This window comes from Athene cunicularia, assembly GCF_003259725.1.
Source record: "Athene cunicularia isolate RWA chromosome 2 unlocalized genomic scaffold, athCun1 chr2_part1, whole genome shotgun sequence".
NCBI lineage: Eukaryota > Metazoa > Chordata > Aves > Strigiformes > Strigidae > Athene > Athene cunicularia.
In genome coordinates this window covers 76,251,514-76,270,570 of record NW_020799095.1, presented here as the reverse complement: position 1 = coordinate 76,270,570, position 19,057 = coordinate 76,251,514, and the positions used below count along the sequence as shown (strand labels likewise).

General features: G+C 41.8%; 1 protein-coding gene across 1 annotated transcript; it reads left to right on the top strand.

The window, feature by feature from the left end:
• The first annotated feature begins 1,884 nt into the window (after positions 1-1,884).
• ANKRD33B (ankyrin repeat domain 33B) lies at positions 1,885-17,333 on the top strand. The gene is made up of 3 exons (XM_026841715.1): positions 1,885-2,025; positions 7,667-7,807; positions 14,166-17,333. The coding sequence occupies exons 2-3, from the start codon at positions 7,753-7,755 to the stop codon at positions 15,014-15,016; spliced, it is 906 nt and encodes a 301-aa protein (XP_026697516.1). The 5' UTR covers positions 1,885-2,025; positions 7,667-7,752; the 3' UTR covers positions 15,017-17,333.
• Positions 17,334-19,057: the final 1,724 nt, after the last annotated feature.

Below are 19,057 nucleotides of genomic sequence, written 5' to 3'. Positions count from 1 at the left end.
TACTGTAGTGCAAACAAAAGTCTCTTGCAAAAAAGCAGCTAATGTTTGTTGTACGATCCCCTTTTTTTATTATCAAAAATTCTAGGTCTCCAAATTCTAGGTCTTCAAACTATTGTCTACTTAGTTTTCTGCTTTCATTAGTAACTGGCATTTTACTGAATGAATGGGGGATGTTTTAAATCTGCAGAGCTTTTGGAGTTGTTAAGACCTATATCCTGAATATCAGATGAAAAATGAAATTATTAACGAACTTGAATAATGCACAAGTCCCTACCAAGTGGACACTGACCCAATTTTTTTAAAAGCTAAGAATGATTACCTTGTAGTAAAACTTGGATTAATCGAAACAACATCACCAGGAGAGTACACATGTTTTAGTGAATATTATTTCAGGTCATATACATGTATATGACTTTAAGCAGAATACTCTGTTTCAGTAGAATGGTTTGAAGTATATCAGGTTCTCCACAAGGAAATTGAGATGATCTTTATAAAGCAGTGATGGGTGTTGCTTCATACTGAGACCAATAGTAAATTGAGAATAAAAGATATCAAAAGATGTAATTGAGAAATACCCTACATAGCCTGTGAGCATCCCAAAGAGTTGGCATTGCTTCTGTATCTTAATAAAGCCGTTTGCCACCTAAACCAGAAGAATTATCCAGAATAACAATGAAACAGGACACTGAAATATCAACTAACTAATTATAATCACAATAAATCAGAAGGCATCATTGCTGTCATTTGGCGAATGTTTCTGTCTCAGTAGTGTCTGTGGGAAAAAGAAATAAAGAGAATGTTTAGGCAAGAGATGCTTAGAAAACTGATGGAGGAGTCAGGGCGAGCCGTTAAGTTTTCATAACTCAGTTATCCTTCTTGCTAGTCTCCTGTGGTTATGAACTTGCAGCATGTCTGTGTGAGTGTGTTCTAGGCAGGCAGGGTTAGCAGCAAGGCTGAGATTTGTGTCTCTGCACTTATCTTTTCAAGTCAGATGCTGGTGTTGAGCTCAAGAAAACCGAGTCATGTGTTGGCAGTGAAGAGGGAGCACAGGGAACATTGATTTATCTGCACCTGCCCTCCTCTACACCCGTCAGCCCTGTGCAGATGAACACCGGGCTGCCAGAGTAGTTCTGAAGACCAGAGATAATGGTTTTAATCCTAGTGGTCAAGTGAGCAGCCAGGATTAAGTATTGTAGTTCCATTTAATTAATGACAAGTGTATTTTGCTGTATTTTAGGGAAGCTGTCAGTTTGCTGCTATGGAGTGAAACACTATCTGGGTACCAAGTGGAGTTATAAGGTTTACCTCCTGGCTTGGCTTCCTCCTGGAAGTTTTACAGCTTCCAGCTGTTATAAAGCACATTAAGCAGGAACTCTAAAAGCAATTTTATTTTATTTATGATTATAAAAAAGGTTAGTTGTAATGGGAAACCCAAAGCATTTAAAGATAGCAATAGGCAGTCTGAACACAACTCCTGCCTACCACTTCCCCTTTAGAAAGTAAGGAGTTGTTTTTCAGAGAATTAATATTCAGAGCAGGTCCAGTTCATCTTACCTGCTGGGTTCATTTTATTATATAATAAAATCTGATTTATTCTCATTTGGATATAGAGTATATAGCCATATAAGCATAAGCCATTTATAAACAGTTACTTTCCAAGTAGCATAATATAATACCTACTCTCTTAGGTATTTCTGAGGAATACCAAATATTACTTGCCAAAGGGCAGAGATAAAAAGCTGTGTTTCAGATCTGAACATTGTGCCTGAAGCTAATCACTGGTTATGCTGATAAAAAAAAAAAAAAAAAAAAAAAAAAAGCAGCAGGCTAGTATCCTTCCCCATTGAACTTTTCTGAGTCTGGTAAACCTAACTCTCCTTATATTTTACTTACAGAATGGTCTTATTGTTGCCTGCTACCAAGGTTATGTGGATATTGTAATAGCCTTAGCACAATGCCCTCACCTTGATGTGAACTGGCAGGACAATGAAGGAAACACGGCTCTAATTACAGCTGCACAGGCAGGTAAGGCTCTTTGTTTCACTTCTTACATACAGGGTGTGTTGTGGCTATTATTTTTAGGATTTTTTCAAAGCCCTAAAAGAAATCAGTCTGCATAAAACAATCCTGGCCAAGTCCACTCCCAAGTAAGTTTGTCATGATTTTCTTTGAACTAATTAATCTCCAGTAATATTTATCCAATGGATTAAGACAGAAAAAGCTATACATTTCTAGTAAGAAGCCATTAACTATTTTAACTTAAAAATAAAGAAAATATTTCCCCAGATGTACAGTACTATACTGCTTTTGGCCTTTAAGCTTATTTTCCTATGTTTGCTCTGGCAAGCAACCAGTCAACATTGTGGTCATGTAATGTGCTGTATTAATGCTGGTAGATCTCTTTTCTTATGCTTATTGCACCTACCTCAGTGGGTCTGTAGTAACTGCTGACTATAGGAAAATGTATCATCATTAAGAAATATCTTACCTGCTAAGACATTCTTCAACCACTCCATAGTCTCAGCAGGATTCAGTGTGTTCCAATGCTGCTTTTATAACAGACTGATTATATTGACATCAACCATGTTAATCCTGATGCAGACTGGAGTGAGAGCAGAGTTTATCCCCAAATTTTCTTTTATCCCACCCAGCATGGTGATATTCAATGAACAAGTATAACAGATCACATAAATGTAAGGGATGCTCCCAAAAGACTTACTAGTTTCAAGTGTACAGTTAAAAACAATCAATGGATTATTTCTGTTAAAACTGAAACACTGTGCTTTAACCTTTAGGGGAAGCTGTAGTTTCCTCTTACAAGTGTTAACAAAGTGCTAAAGTATGTAAATCAGGAAATATTTGACCAAGGAGGCAATCACTTTGTAGTCTAAAAGCTGTTCCAAGGGCTGCCTGGCTCTGCATCCATGGTTTCATTTGCATCTCTCAAGAGTGCTCCTCAAAGTCAGTCCCTTTACAAAGAAATGCTTACCTGGTCTTTGTTACCATGTCTTCTCACTGAGGAAGAATATGGGATGTTTGTGGGAGTTCAAGGGATATAGTATTCTCTCACAGACCTTGTTTGGCTGGAGGACACAAATTTCCATCAAGCAATGTCAGTGCACATTACAAGCCATGTCTAAAGATTGGATCAGTTTGACTTTGATGTTAATTTAGTAGTATTGCCACTAGGCATTTCCAGGTAATACCAGACTTTGCTTTGTGTTGTACCAAAAGGTGAACTCTTCTAAAGAAGGTGTGATAGGTCTTCAATAATGGAAGAAAGAATTGCAACCACAGTAGTCATGCTCATAGCAAAGTCATGAGTATAGTAGCTTTCCAAAAAAAAGTAGAGAAGTCTCCAAAACTCTAAACTCTTCTATTTATCTGCTCTAATATAAATTTGGACTATAAAAGGTTTAATACTGACTCCTTCCTGACCTTTACAACTCATGATAATGAGCTCAGAATTAATCCAGAGGGCTGTCATTGACTTGACACTCTCTGCCAGTGCTTGCTATTGATCCCCAAAGCAACTGGAAATTACTGTAGTCAGCAGAAGCTTATACAAACTCCTAACAACTTGGATGTTTCCCCTGCCTGTGATAATCCTGAGCTGCAGTGTTGACACCAGTTATTTAATTCATTATCACAAGATACTGCTTTAGTGCTAATAGAGATTACTGCGAGGTTAACATTGCAACCAGAGGAGCTAGAGTGCAATAGATGCTGCTTAATTATTGCTGAATGTTAAGTAGTAACACTGAGTAGTGTATTATAAAGAACTGAAAGCACAGCTTATGCAAGCGTTCCCTTAGTGGAGGATTTATTTGTTTTGTTTTTAACTTTTGGCCACGAAAATAATAATATTTTTGCAAAATAAATTACTCTGAGAGATCTCTGTTATTTATACCAAAAATAAGGGTTTTTCTTGTGGAAAGTCTAACAGCAAACCCACATTATTTCAGTTAATTGTAAGGTGATATCAGAAGGTTTCAGAAAGTGCTGCCATTTTTGTTATGACCCGCTGACCAGGCAGGCCATCGTGTATGGCCAGACTCCGAAGAATAAGATCTGGATGGGAAAGACACTGCAGTCCTGAGGTTATGTTCCTTGTGTTTCACAGGCTGCCTCTGTAACACGAGGAACAGATGCTAAGGGATATGACAGGGAGGCCTCTTTACTTTTGCTAGAGGAGTGTAAAATCCCCACTTGCCCATGCTGTTTCATGACTGCCCAGACATGATGCTCAAATCTGAGCATTAGCTTGAATTAAATAGAATTATCTTAAAGGCCAGCTAGAGTCTCAGAAAGTAAGTGAATTCAGTTCCTTATATTGCTTTTGATAATTTAAGATTCTTATCCTTCAAAGAAAGTATCTAAAGATGAAGTTTTTTGCATGGGCTGACCTGAGAAAAATGGTCTGGAGGGACCAGTAAAAAGCTGTACTTTCTTAACAAACTTATTAGTACAGAAACATAACCACAAACAAAGTGCTCTTCTTAGTGTGTAAATTTAAGGTTTGAAAGCTGGTCTGTTCACATGCTTTTCAGTATTTCTTAGAGACATAGGATCCCTTCTCAAAGACAGTTTGCCTTCCAAAACTGTGAATCTGTGGCAGCCTGCAGCAGGTAGTGCCCAGAAAAGGGTGGTGATGCTGTTAAAGCAGAAGCAAAATCATTAAACAGCAGTACAGCAGCAGGACAATGCAGAAAAAATGGGGGATTGATTCAAACAGGAGACTGAAATAAGAAGTTGGAAGGGAAGGAAGGAAGGAAGGAAGGAAGGAAGGAAGGAAGGAAGGAAGGAAGGAAGGAGAGTAGTTTCAAAAGAAGAGGAAACGGAGGAAAATTAAATTAACTTTTTTTTTTTTCCCAGTTCTGCTGCTGCTGAGGTGTATGGTAATTGGCATACACTGGTGTTTAGAGAGAGACATATTTGCTTATAAAGTATAGATGTTACAGGGTCCATTTTGGGGTAAGATTGCAGAGCTGGGAGCACAAAATTGGAAGTTATCCCAGTTTCTGTTTATTAAGGGAGACATGAGAACACCAACACTGAAAGCATCCAGAGGATAAAAGGTGCTGGGTGCCTTCAGTTCTATCCATCCATCAGAAAGCATTCACCACCTGTAGACCAAACACAGGCTTTTTGCAGGTACAATTTGAAATTGTGATGTTATATGACAGAGCATCTTCCTTACCATGCAGCTTATCCTTCTGCCTGTATTACATAGATTATTAGGTAATATTGTCATCATTATAGGCATTTCCTCTGTGGCAACAATTAAGTGAATTAAGCTATTACAGACATCTGTGCTGATCTCTAAATATGGTTCACAGGGCGAAGAAGTGTACCCTTAGCATGCCAGTTCTCACAGAAGATAGATCTGGCTTACAAAGAGCAAGAGCCTGATACGAATTCCGTATCTCCAAACTGGCTGAGGCCAGGCTAATATATTTTAGAGCTGCATGCAGCTTTCATAGCAGATTTTAAATCATGGAAGACTCACCTGGTTTACTATTTAGATACGCACTTCTAGTTCACCCAGACGCAGGAGAACTGAAGCAAACTTTATGGCCTTAAATCAAAAGTGTATGACAGGGTTTGAACAGAAACTTGGCAGCTCTGAGTTTTGCTTTGAATTTGATATCTGTTTGAACTAGAAATCTGAAGCAAACCTCAGAGGATAGAAGCTCCTGCAGATTAAAACTGAAGTGGTTTTCAGGAATCCCTGAGACACAAAACTTCTGAGAGTCACAAACCTCTTCATTTTCTTTGTTATTTTATTGCTGATATTTTTTTCTGTCCCATTTGAGGTCATCTGTAGTTCCCTGGAGAGTTTTGGCTGAGCAAGGTCTTTCAGGATTGACTCTTAGGATCATCCAAGATTTGCAAAATGTCTCTTACTTGCAGCTATACTTTTGGCAAAGGGAAGAACCTCTTTAGGAATGTAATAACTGCTGAAAAATCTTCCATTGTATTATTTCTCCTTGTTTCAGTTCCTGTCTCTGGTTTCTGTGGTCAAAAAGCAGTATTTCATCTGTTCCAAAACCATCATGAAGATGCACACTGTACATCAGTGAAACAGAGCATGTTCTGCAAAAGAATTTGGGCACAAAGATTCTCCCAGTAGTAACTGATACCCTGCTAGGATTTGATCTTATGCCATAAAGTCAGTGAAGCTGAAGCCTCTGTATTGAGTAAGCACAACCAGGTGACTTGATCTTGCCCTGAACCCAGTTCACTTTTGCTTTGTTCAGCTTGTTGCGGTCTGCCGTATCTTTATATTTCATTTGCATCACCCTGCACAAAGTACAGGGAGCTCCTTATTTGGTTTTCTCTGACTCTGGCATTGCTAAGCTGATCTGCGCTATCTCTACATCTGCTCAGGTTTCAGGAGAGTTTCTAATTACTCAGCAAGGTAACAGAGTCCAGCGAATTCTAGGAGATAAAGAGTAACACCTAGAAAACATCTTAAATTAATTGTTAAAGATTTTCTTAACTTGTTTTCCAAAGTGAATGCAGGACTATGTTGGTATAAAGCGACTGCTGATGAAATCTGCACCAGATGTGACACTATAGACTTTTTAAATTGTCCTGTATGAATTATAATCTGCTTCAGTAACATTTCTAGATGAATTTGAACGACATGCATCACCGAATATTCAGCTGGACTGTAGAGTGAGATGAGAGAATATTTTTACAGCGCCTAGTAATTAAATTGTGATTGTTGCAGCTGCCTGACAGACTGCATTATTTTATAAAGCATCAAAGCACCATAAAATGAATGACAAGTGAAGGGAAAACTGTTTTGAATGAGTCATAATGGCACTAGATATTCATCTTGTTCTGATAGTCCGGCTATAAAGACCTGATGTTTTAATTGGTCTTCTAACTATTTAGCCAGAGATGTCTTCAACTACTCAGTATGCCCTTGCTGTTATCCTAGTGTACAAGGCACATGAATGGCAACAACAATTGCTTTTAGAAACAGAACTTAGAAGTCATTTATTTTACTACCAAAAATGAACATCAGCCCCATTTTTGTATTGCTGGAGAGTAGACAAGTGGCTTTATGCTGGTCAGATGGAAAAATAAAAATGTGGGATTCTACACAAAATACTCCTTTGTCTCGTATCAGGCCTGGCACAGTTCATTAGTATTATTGGCTGGGACTACCATGTGCCAGCACTTTTCAAGGAAGCACCATGATTGTAAGGCTCAAATTTACCAGGGGAGGGAAAAAGCTGAACCACTGCGGTCAGTTCCCCCCAGGGATGGGCCTTCCTTCCATAAGCTGTAGGATTTCCCCCTGTGGTGCTATTCACTGAGTCAAGAAACTGAGGCCCCTTGCAACCTCAGAGTGAACATCTGGTCTTCAGTAATTCCCTTACCTTAAACTGACTTTTCATAATGGAGAGCAACTTGAGAGAAGGTGGGAACCCAGGTTTCCAGGCTCCTGTCTCAACACTTTGGTCACAAGTCAGTGTCACTTAACCCTAAGGCTGATGATTGAAATGAGCAGAAGAGGATACAAGGAAAAGAGATCTTATTAATTATCCGCATTTTTCCAGTTATTGAACCTGCAGGAGTACTTTTTGGTTTAACCTTGAGACAGCACCTTAACTCTGTGACATATTTTCTCTGCTTTTTCATTTCTTTTAAGGGCACATAACCATTACAAACTATTTGTTGAACTATTTTCCCGGGCTTGATATTGAGAAGAGGAATGTGTTTGGATACACAGCACTGATGAAATCTGCGATGCAGGGCCGAACTGAATGCGTGAAAGCCTTGATGTTGGCAGGTATGCAAAGTGCTTTGCTGTTTCATCATCATCGAACTGTAAATACTAGACAGTCACATGCAAATACCAAGAAGAAAACTGGCTCTTGGGGTGTTTACTCTGAGAGGTGTCGTGCAGCTTTCCCTGGCAATGAGTAAATGTCTTATCAAGGCAGTGAAGCCATGTACTCTGGTGCAGGAGCTCTCAGTTTGCATATGGAAACTCATCTAGGAGCTCTCCAAGAGCTCTCAGAGTGAAATTCATAGTCTCCAGGAGAGTTAGGGCAGTTTGATCATCAAGATTTTAGACAAGGAGTTAGTGAATTTCATGACACAGCTGGGAAAGACACAGGTCTCTTGCTGCCAGCTCTGTGGGTATGTGATGTGGTGGGACCACAGCCAGACCTCCACTTCTCCCTCCAGATGTGGCAGGTTCTGGGTCAAGGATTGGAGAGATTTGGGGGCTCTGGCTTCTGTCAGGAGAGTTGGGTGTAGGGTTCACATCACACAGGGGATATCGGTGGGAAATTTGGCGACATAGGGAATAACCTCTTTTTCTAGTTCCTCTACAGATCTGAGTTTGGTTTCCAGGTTTATGGGCAACTGGGCACCAGCAGGTCTGTATCTGCTGCAAGGAGGGAGTTGTGGCACAGGGAATGAGCAGATCCGTCTCTGCCCACCTTCCTCTCTTCACATCTGAGACCAGGAAGTATGTTGCTTGCTGTTGGCTCTTGAGTGCGATTGAATTTCCAGGTGTATACATTGCTAGGTGAAGGTGTCCCGGAGAGGAAACTTGGAAGGGCAAGAGGCACTGGGGCAACAGCCTCTACAGGAGCAGTCCCATCATACAGCACCTTTTAGCCACAATGTTGTATGCTAGCTCAGAATTTTTTAGTGCCCGTTATAAATTATCACTTAAAATAAAACTTAAATTCCAAGACCTTATGACATGTCGAATTGACTTTACAGTGTCATGGGTTTCTATTATTATCACTGGACATGTGATGGAAGCATGTTCTTTTTGTTTTGGTCACTAGGAGATATTTCACAATCTTTCCATCTTTGTAGATAACCCAGTCCTTTTTATTCTACTTCCTGTACAAAAAGCATCGATACCAAAGTTCACTATGTGGTTGCTGCCTCTGGCATCTGAATAGCCACCTTTGCATTTTCATTATTCGTAAGAAAACAGAATATTGGGGAGAACAAACCTTTAGCCAGCCAGAAAATGGCTTTGTTAGCCTCCTTATTGAGTTTACCTACAGAAAGTTGTATTGGCCTGTTTGTGCATCAGAATGAGGATACCATTGGCTAAAGAGGTGCAGAGTTAATACAGTCTCAGTTTCTAAACTGCAGTTTATATACAGGTTTTGGTGAGTATTTTACAGGTTCTCACATTTTCAACTCAAAATAGGGGCCGCAAAAGAAATGTGGCAAATTGCCTGCACCCATTTTAATACCAGATTATTTTTTTTAGCACTGTAATGTCTGGTACAGTCTATAGGGCATGAGGGAGCTGCTTATTTAGAATGGATTTAGATGTAGTTTAGGACTTAAGGATACTGAGTAGCTGCGGAGAATAAAGTGCTAGTTTGCTGAAAAAGGTGAAAGAAATTGTTATTGAAAGAGTTGGTGAAAAAGTCAATTTCAGAAATAAACCAGCAAAATTTTATGTTAAAACAAGAATTCATGGAAGTATAGGGGGAAACCACCCATAATCAGCTATGTGTCTTTAGAAAGGAGTTACAGTCGGGAGGTTTTTAAACCTAGTATCTGTTGAGTGGCTTGGGTAAGAACTCTATTGACCGGCACCTACTTATGGCAATGCAGGTCATCAGTAAAGGAAAATAACTCACCTTTCTAGCCACCTAAGACTGGATTTAACACAGTCAAATGGGAAGAGGTAATGGCAATGTGTGACAGATGGTTGGAGCTGGATTATCAAAGTGAGTGCTCTTCCTGAAATTTGAGTTCCTGGAGGGTGGCCAAGGTCAATCACTACAAGATTAAGGCTCTCTGAGACACTTGGCCGTAATGTTGCTCTTTCAAAATGAGTCTTTGGAACATGTGAATTTGCTATTTGTGAGTGCATAGCAAGTAAGGGGGGAACCCAGTCGCTCATCGACAGTTTGTCACAGGCTGCTGCGCTGCCAGGACCGTGCTGCTGCCAGCATTCAGCAAGCGAGCCAGCCCGAGTGGGAGCACAGAAATGCTGGTTGTAACTCATGTGTCAAGCCCTGCTGTAATCTCCAGCGTAAACTCAGTGCTGCTTTAGTAAAGTCATTGGAGTGCCTGTGGATTTGGAGACTGGGCTTTAACTATGGCGTATAAAACAGGTTGGTAACAGATGCCTGAGCACTTTCACTCCCTTTCTTTAAACTCAGGATGTCAGTTTTGCATCTCAAGGGACATTAAACCTTCTTAATCAAACAGGATTTTGATATCCCAGAGGGACATGTGTGTGCAAATTAGTTGTGCTGAAAATGATCTTCAGAATGACTTTCGTAGGAAAATCAAGGCAAGTGGCAAATGCAGTTTTCCTAAAAGAAAATTTTAGGCTGTACTTACACTGAAATGACAATTAGTTCAATAAGACTGCTATCACATTTAAAAAGGGACATGGCTATTCATGTCTCTTCCAGATGAGGCATTCTGCTGAATGACGCTTGTTCAGAAATGTCTCCTGACTTGTACAGAAAATCAATACCACTATAGTAAATCACACCTTGGAAGAGATTTTGTGTTGCAAGGTACAAAGTCAGCATCGATTTCTGTTGCATGACCAGGATTTCAATACTCTGTAGTATTGTTTTATGAGATAAAGTTTCCAAAACACCTGGGGATGCATTTGTAAGGGAGCAGCAGGAGTGGGCTTCTCCTCAAAGGGAGGTGAGCCAAGGGTGACAGCAAGGCACACAGTGGCACTAGCCTCATCAACAAAAGGCACTCCCTGAAGAAACGGAGCAGGGCTGGTGGCAATAAACAGGATCAGCCACTACTGCAGTGATTGCCAGGCAAGTCCGTGGTGACAAGGCAAGTCCATAGAGACAAAGTACTTCTGAAAGTCAAAAGAAGGTCTTAAGTCTGTGGGTCAGGGTTCAGATCAGCAACACACATGGCCAGGCACAGGCATAGCTGCAACAGCTCAGGCAAGGGTCACAGCTGAGTGTCTGAGCTTCAGTGCAGCCCCCGAGCAAAGGCAGGGAGCCCCCAGAGAGAGCTTTCTCACACAGCTCTTTTTGTACAACTCTGATCCAAGGTCTCATAGCTGCACTGTATCAGAGCTGTCATGTCTTTTCCTTGAAGATAATGGTAAGCAGCTGTCTATACCTCTTGCTTGTTTACAGGCAGAGCATAGTGTTCATTAAAATATGTATTTGGAGACAATTTCTTTAGCTGCTGTCCTTCCTGTGGTAAATTCTTGCCTGTTAGGTGCACAAGAAGGAAACAACTTCCATGTAGTGTGCCATGTTCCCCGACAGCTCTAGTGGGAAGGAGTGAAGACCAAGGCAAGTGTTAAGGAGACAGGACAGGAGGCTAGCCTGAGATGGGAGAGATTCAGGGGTAGAAAGTTTGAGTAGGATGGTTCAGAAACAGGCTAGTGGAGCAGGAGGACATGTCTTTGTATGTCTTTGTTCCTCCCCTCACTGGTTTGTCTGTAACTTCTGCAGTCATGAATTTTGTCAAGCCCTGCTGCCTTTGAGATCACACAATCCTTTCTCCAGTGTACAGCTAACGAACTCTGGTTTGATTAACACTCCCTCCTCTGCCTCCTCTCTGCCTTCCAGTCTGGGCCCTATGCTTGACTCCCTGCAATGCCCCTGTGCTTTTTATCTGAGTGGTCCTTTCTGCAAATGTCACTTAAATTACAATTGAACTTAAACCAGCTCCTTGCTTAAGGTGTCTCCATCCACATTCACTCCTGGTTCATGTCTCTAGCATCCTCTTTTAGGGTTTTTCTCAGAGACTTAGGAATCAATTAGTACTTAATAGAATTAAAACTGATCTTTTGATCACTTTCCCCATGCTCCCCTTTTTCTTCTGTTTTTCTGTAATGACAAAATATCCTTTGTGGGGAAGATTATATTGGACCCATTGCAAATTAGTTCCTGGTAACCATTCCTTATATGTATCTAGTCCCCCTTATCCTTGTTTGAAATGCTGGCACCAAGATAAGCCACCCTAAAAAAAAAAAAAAAAAGTTATTGTGGTATTTCTCTGGCCTTTTCCTCGGGTCTCAATCTCTGAACATCTCCCTCTTCCAAAGCAATGGAACAGAATCTCTGTTCTTTTGTGACAAGATCTGTGTAGGTCAGTTTTGTGTTGGCTGTTTGAAAATGGTGCTTCAGCTGATAGAGAAGCACTCCAAGAAGTCAAATGTTGTAGCCCATTTATATCTCAGCTTGAAACTCTTCCAGGAAGCCCAGAAATTATCTACAGGGCCAGTGATACGTGTAAACCACAACTGAATTTTAAAGAGCTCAGTTATGTTGAAAGCAGCTGGGCAAAGTGCCCATGCCTGTCCCAGGGAATATCCTGCAGAGCTGATGAACAAAGTCTGCATTCTGGAGCATGCAAAGCTTCCTCTGAGATCAGTCAAAGTTTAAAGGCAGAATCTAAACCAAAGGATTTGCATCTTAAGAACGTTACTGCCTTAAACCAGAGAGTATTCACTCATTCTCCTACCAATTTCGTTCATTTACCCACATACTCTAAAACATCAAGATGTGTGTGCCCAGGTGGTATGTCCAGGATCACTTGGGTGTGATGAAGAGGATATGATCCGGGCTGTTAAGTCCTTGACAGGTCTCCAAAGTTCTTTTTGATTGCTGACACTGAACTGGTTTTTGGACCAATCTTTTGTAGCCTTCAGCATTCACTAGGTGTAATGTGTTGGGCTGTCATGACAGTGTCTTGCTAACTTCAGCTTCCAAGACCACTTGTTACTGCTCATTGTTCTGCAGCAATTCTTCCAAAGGTGCATTCTGTATTGAGCTTCTTATTTCCTTCACAGAGCTCTTCTGTGTGAGCAGAACTAGGCACATGCCATCCTCACTGACAAATGCCCACACTCCCACTCTAATACCAGAACTGAGAGGACTTCCCTGCAATATTCTGGTTGCCAGGGAATGTGGCAACATTGGATATAGTACTACAGAAGTTGTAAAGGCCACAGTGGAGCAGACTAGGATGCTTGCTCCTCCTGTTACTTTTCTATCCTCTCTTCAGACAGCCAGGTGCCCTGGAGGAGAAGGGTGTAACCCCACTTGAAGGTAAAAGAGTGAAGAACAAGAGCAGAAGCCCATGTGAGGGAGCTTATAGGAACATGGAGAGATCAAAAGGAAGGCAAAGCTGGAAAAGGATGCAGAAATATGTAAGAAAGAATAGTGATGGGGACAGATATCAGAACTGGATGGATAAAGAACATAAACTGGGAATGGCGGGAGGAAAGGTCAAAAGACAGAAACAACTAGAAATCATTTCCTCCCAGGACCTAACACTGTACTTTAAATGTCTAAGCCTCTACTGTCTAGCATGCGTCCCAGTCGCCTCTTATGGCTGGTCCACTTGGCAATAATAACACAGTTTTGCTAACAGTTACTTTATTTCCTCAGGGGTGGAAATCTAAGGCAGGTGAGCACAGCTGTTCTGGGCTCAGACTGAAGTTCCATCTTGCCCATTATCCACTCTTTAACATGTATGGAAACTTTCGTTATATTTGATCACTCTTGTCACCATCCTCTCAACTTTGCTTAATTCTACAGTGTCCTGTAGAGTTCAGAGAACCTGAATTGTACACCTGGTATTTTCTCTATTATTTTCCTTTTTCTTCTTTTTCTGATTTTTTCTCTTATTTTTAAAAATGCTTTTCAATAAATTACTTCTATTTTATTTGCTATTTTCACCCTTAGTAAGCAGTGAGTTGATATTTTCATGGAACTTGTGATCATTAGCCCAAGATCTGTCTTCTGAGTGGCAGCAATCAGTGCAAAACACATTATTCGGTATGGGAAGGATTTTCCTGTACACAATTGTTTCTTTCAGCATTTATCATTCTTTTCTTGTGAGTTTGAGTGAATAAATTTTAAAATGGCAGACAACACTCAATGCAGCTGACATTCATTATTTTAATTTGAATACTTCAAAGTCATTTTTCACATTGTTTGAAGAGAATTTTATATATATAACCTTAATTTCTTTTTTTCTTTAATAAACCGGGGGTTCAGAAAGTCAGGAATCTGATCTCTATTGCATGTTCATTTTGACACAAATATTATTGTGTGTCATATGAATTTTTTTTTCAGGAAGCTGCCTGATTCAACTTGGATCCTAGCAACAAGTTTCATTAAGTAACACTAATTGCTTTTGTTTTCTTTGAGGGGCAAATGTTCATGCGACTGACCCAAGTCGTGGACTGACTTCACGGGAATGGGCTTGTTACACAGGAAGATCAGAATCTGCCTTCATCATGCGAAAGCTGATGGACAAGCCATGCCCGGAACAGTTTTGTGAAGAATTTAAACCAGAATGGCCAAAGATGAAAGAACTTCTTGCCAAGGCTGCAGAGCCAAAAAGCTGTTTGCAGAGGATTTCTGAGTGCATGAGGGCAGCTGTCTCCTTCCGATGTTTCTACGGCCCAGAAGAAGATGGGGTCCTCGACCACATGGTGAAGGTGACAACAAGTTTGAGCAGTCCTTTCATTGCTCTGTCATGCCGGACTGTGTGCCCAGGCAGCCCGCCTTCTGTGGGGAAACGCAGACTGGCTGTGCAAGAAATCCTTAGGAAGCAGAGAGCTGAGGAGATCCGATCTCAGGACAAAGATCACTTTAGCAGCTATGAGAAGCTATTTCAGAACTCCAGAGTGACAGTGATCCCCAAGAAAAAGGACCGGCGAGCCAGCCTGCAGCCCATCAGCCTGACAGTCTCCCAGGTGAACCCCGTAACCACAAGGAAAGCAAGCCTCCTGCCCCTCCACCTGCTTAGGCGGAGCAGTGTCAGGCCGGGATTTGTCATCCCCAAAGTCCGGATCACCAAGGCTCCTCCACCCACCTTCCAGCCAGAAAAGGTGAGAAGGAGGAGCAGTGCAAAGGATGATCCCTATTTGCAGATTCCTAAATGGAGATACAAGGAGCTAAAAGAGGAGCGGAAGAAGGCAGAGGAACAGGAGAAGAAAAGAGCAGAAGAGGCTCAAAAGCAGAGGCAGGTGTCTCCTGCCAGATGCAGGACCTGATTTAAAGGCAGTTGCTTAGAAGGTTTAAGAGCCATTAGTCCTGCTATCTGAGCAAGATAACAGGCTGAATGCCTTTGTGCATGCCACTGCTCACAGAGCTGAAATACTGAATAATGGCCTTTAAGGTGCAGAAACAGGGCAAGGGCTATGCCACAGTGTGTCTCATGGTGGAGCAGGAAGGTATTTTGAGGTGGAAGACATACTAAGCTTATCTGTCTGCTGTTGATAGGAAGTTTTAAGTGGTGCAGTCCTTTTGTGGTTTCCTCTGTTTTCCAGTTCCAGGTGAATGACTGAGAAACAGCTTGAAAAACAACATGTGTGTGAAAGGATCATATTTTGTGTTTGTTCATTTTGTCATGGACAAAATTAAGGAGTCGTGCTTTTGACACTAGACATTCCTCCCTCTCCTTGCTTAAGTAGATGTATTGCAAGGTTTTATAGTAAGAATGGCAAGTTTAAAATATACCACAGTGTTGGTAATCAGTGAAAATCCAGGTCTATGATCGTTTTGAATATACTAAGCACTTTAATTCCAGTAATCAAAGTTTAAGACAGGATAGGTATTAAACTGTACAGCTCTATACAGTCTGTATGGATGCAGTTTTTAATGCTATTGTTTGTTCTGCTGAATAGAAAAAAGGGCCGTGTATGAAATGTTTCTGTAGTTGAGGTATTCATATCCTCTGCAACCAAAAAACCCCATACACCATGATTTCTTTGAAGCAACAGAGAAGCTGAGGTAATTTTTGAATGCCACTGTCATCTAAGATTTGCCTCCCCCATTAAGTTTCTCTGTATTCTCTATCTGTTGTCTCCTCTTTAGTCTCAGGGAATTTTTTTGTCATTGCATTTAACTGTGAAATAAGGGAGATGGTGAGCCACAGGTGGGCTTTTTTTAGGTTGATATTTAAGTTCCTCTTAAAAAAATCCACCAGGTTTATTGTGAGCCTCTCCATATTATAGCCAGGCCAGGAAAATTACGCAGCTTCCAGAAACTGAAGCAGTTTTTCCAGGTTTTACGTCCAGTCGTATGCTATGAACATCCAGTCAGAGATGCAATACCAGGCAGCTTGACCACTAACATTTGGAAACCATGGCCAGATGTCATTGTAAGGTTTGATAGCACACCCCTGGGTGCCTGGAGAGGGCTATACCTCACCCCTCTGTCTCAACACTGGGGAAACCTTCCCTAGTATAGGAGTGCATCTCAGAGTGGCAGTTCCCACAGGTTGCTGCAGGTTAAGGTTAAGGCCTTATTTGGTTTTACCAGCAGTCAGTCTGAATGGCATGCCAAACCCTGGCTGTAAACCTGCTGCTTGCTGAAGAAAGACCACATTCATGAAAGCAGAGGTCAAACACAAACAGCAGGTCATCCAGCACATGCTCAGGCTATGTTTTTGCTCAGGTTTTGCTCCCGTTTTCAAAATGAAATGTGCTGTGGTGTGTCCTCCTGATGGTGTTGCTCTGCTGGAGCCTGGGCAGACCTCAGCTGCTGCTGTCACCAGCTTCTCCCTTCAATTAAAGAGAGGGAAAACTTTTCCGTCCTTTACTCCCACAGCACAAAGGCTGGCTGCAGTCTCACTGAACTTGTCATGAAACTGTGCACGTCACAGGAGAAATAAATTCAGTTGATGATTGAAAACTAGTGCCCAGATTGGTATTGCTAGCTAGAGTCTGCGGGGTCAGGGCTTGACAGAGGTTATGGCAGACGTGTGAAACAAGGATTTTTCCACACAGCCTGTTCTTTGTATCTCTTGGTGGAGGAGCTGTGCTGGCTGGACTGCACTGCCAGGTTAGAGTTGGAGGAATACACACCCTGCTAATAAACCTCCCCAGCTCTGGGAATATAAAGAGGATTTTAGTCTGCAGGTACATCAGTGCTGTGCAAGGCACGGGCACTAATTTTGTAATGGCTTTGGTGTGACCAGAATATAAGCTGAATTTATTTCTTGGAGAGTAGGAAGACAATCTTTTAGCTGTCTGTGGCAAAGACATCAGGATGGATTTTTGAATTGGTACTCTGAATTGAATGGTTTAACTATTAATTTTTGTTTAATGCCAACCCAGCGTACTGAAGATTTAGCATTCAGATTCAGTATCTGAAAAGCAACCTGTGCTGCAGGTGAACACTTGAATTCTCACTCTTGGCATCACTTGCAGGAGACATGCAATTGACAGGTGCTCTCAGGGATTAACATACAGGATGTTATAACTAGGGGCTGAAAATGAAGCCTGTTTTCTAACCCTTTGTACTTTACTGTGTATATGTGTATAAACGTGGTATTTCCATTAAAAGAGGCACAAGCTGTTAAACTTACTTGGCGACCTTATTCTTCAGTGTGGTTTGGAGATGCCTTTCACTTTTCAGTAGATCGAAAAGCCCACCCATTTACACCAATGGACTAATCAGCACCATCTGAAAGCAGTTTGGTTTCCCTGGAAGGAGCTATTGTGGGTTAACTTCCACTCCTTGTGAATTTTTCCTTAGGAGTAAAAGAAAACCACTGCATTTGTCCCGACTTCGGGCTTTGGCTGGCCATCTCGGTGGAGAGAGAAGCCGTTGCTTTGATGACCTGCGGCCACATTGCTCTGCTGCAAGCAGAGTCCCCCGGCATCCCTACGGACGGTGTGGCTCCATTTTGTGCATTTGTGTAAAGCTTTGCACTTGCTAGGTTGGGAAGTACAGGCACAGGTCTCTGCCTCCTCGTTGCCTTCCTCCCCTGCTGCCTCACTGCCCTTCCAGCCATCTTACTCCTCTTTATCACCATCCTTATGCAAAGTGCTGTGCGGCTTGCTTGCTTTTTTTATTGTCTGTCTGAGAGTCTGAAGGTTACAGTGGGCAAAGCTCCTGCAAAACATGCTTCTGGAAACCTGTGGCAAATGGACCATAGCAGGGGAGGAGGCACTTCTCCATCCATCCATCCCCCTTGAGCTGCTGCCACTGAGGAGGATTTGATTCCTGTTGGATTTCAGCACAAATAGAGTGGTTTGGTTTGTGTTTTGTTGTTTTGATTTGGTTTTGGTTTTTTTTCCAAGAGGCCCATAACTATGAAATACGAAGTGATATCAGCTATACTTCAGATCACTCTTGGTCACTCAAGCAGGACAGTTTACCTCCTAAAAAAAAGCACATGAACCCTTGGCAGCTCCTCCTGGCAGCTGGAGCCCCTGAGGGAAGGCAGAGGTGCTGCTGCAGGAGGATGCTCCCACAGAGGGGAAGGGAACACTGATTCCTAGGGTGGAGGAAGGTTTTCCACCTGCCTTTTGATGCCAGGCTGCAGTCTGGCACGTTAGTGGGAATGATGCTCCTGAGCATTGCAAGTGAAACGAGCACAGGCTGTGTCTGCCTTCGTGGCCATTGCTTGTCTCAGTGCACTGTGAGCTTTGGCATGACAGTCAGCCTCTTGCCATCTGATGCTCACTCACTGGGAAGCACCCAGCCTGATGGGCTGACTTACTTTTGTACTAAACAACAGGGATTTAATATAGTCACAGTGGAAAGTGAAATCCCAAACACTTCCTGATGTTCTTTAGAATCATACTGTGCTCTTATCTCTGGAGAGCAACAGTGTTGCAAGGAAGAGACCACCAACCCCATGGAAGGTTTTTCAGGCAGGAATGCAGAATTACATGTAATTGGCTCCTTGTGCAACTATGTGTTATTCATTTGGGGCTTTTTATGCCAATGAAAAATGTTCCTTAAGCCTTGAGAAAAATCCTCACTAGGCCTCTTCATTGAATGCCTTTTTCTTATAGTCCTGAATGCTCATGCAGTCCTGCTAAGGGACAAATACTGGAGCAGCTGGTGAAAAACCACATTGAATAGAAAAATGCCATACAGATACACAGCATTCTTTGAGGGTATTTCTTTTTTAAACATCTACGTCTCAGCAGGAAACTTCCAAAAGATGTGACTGAAAATAGGACCCAATATGCAGGATTTGCAGATGGTCTGAACTGAAGTCTTCTCTTCTTTTCTGTAATTCATGTGATGCAGCCTGGTTTTGCTAGGTCTGCTCATCGTGCCTCACAACTTAACAC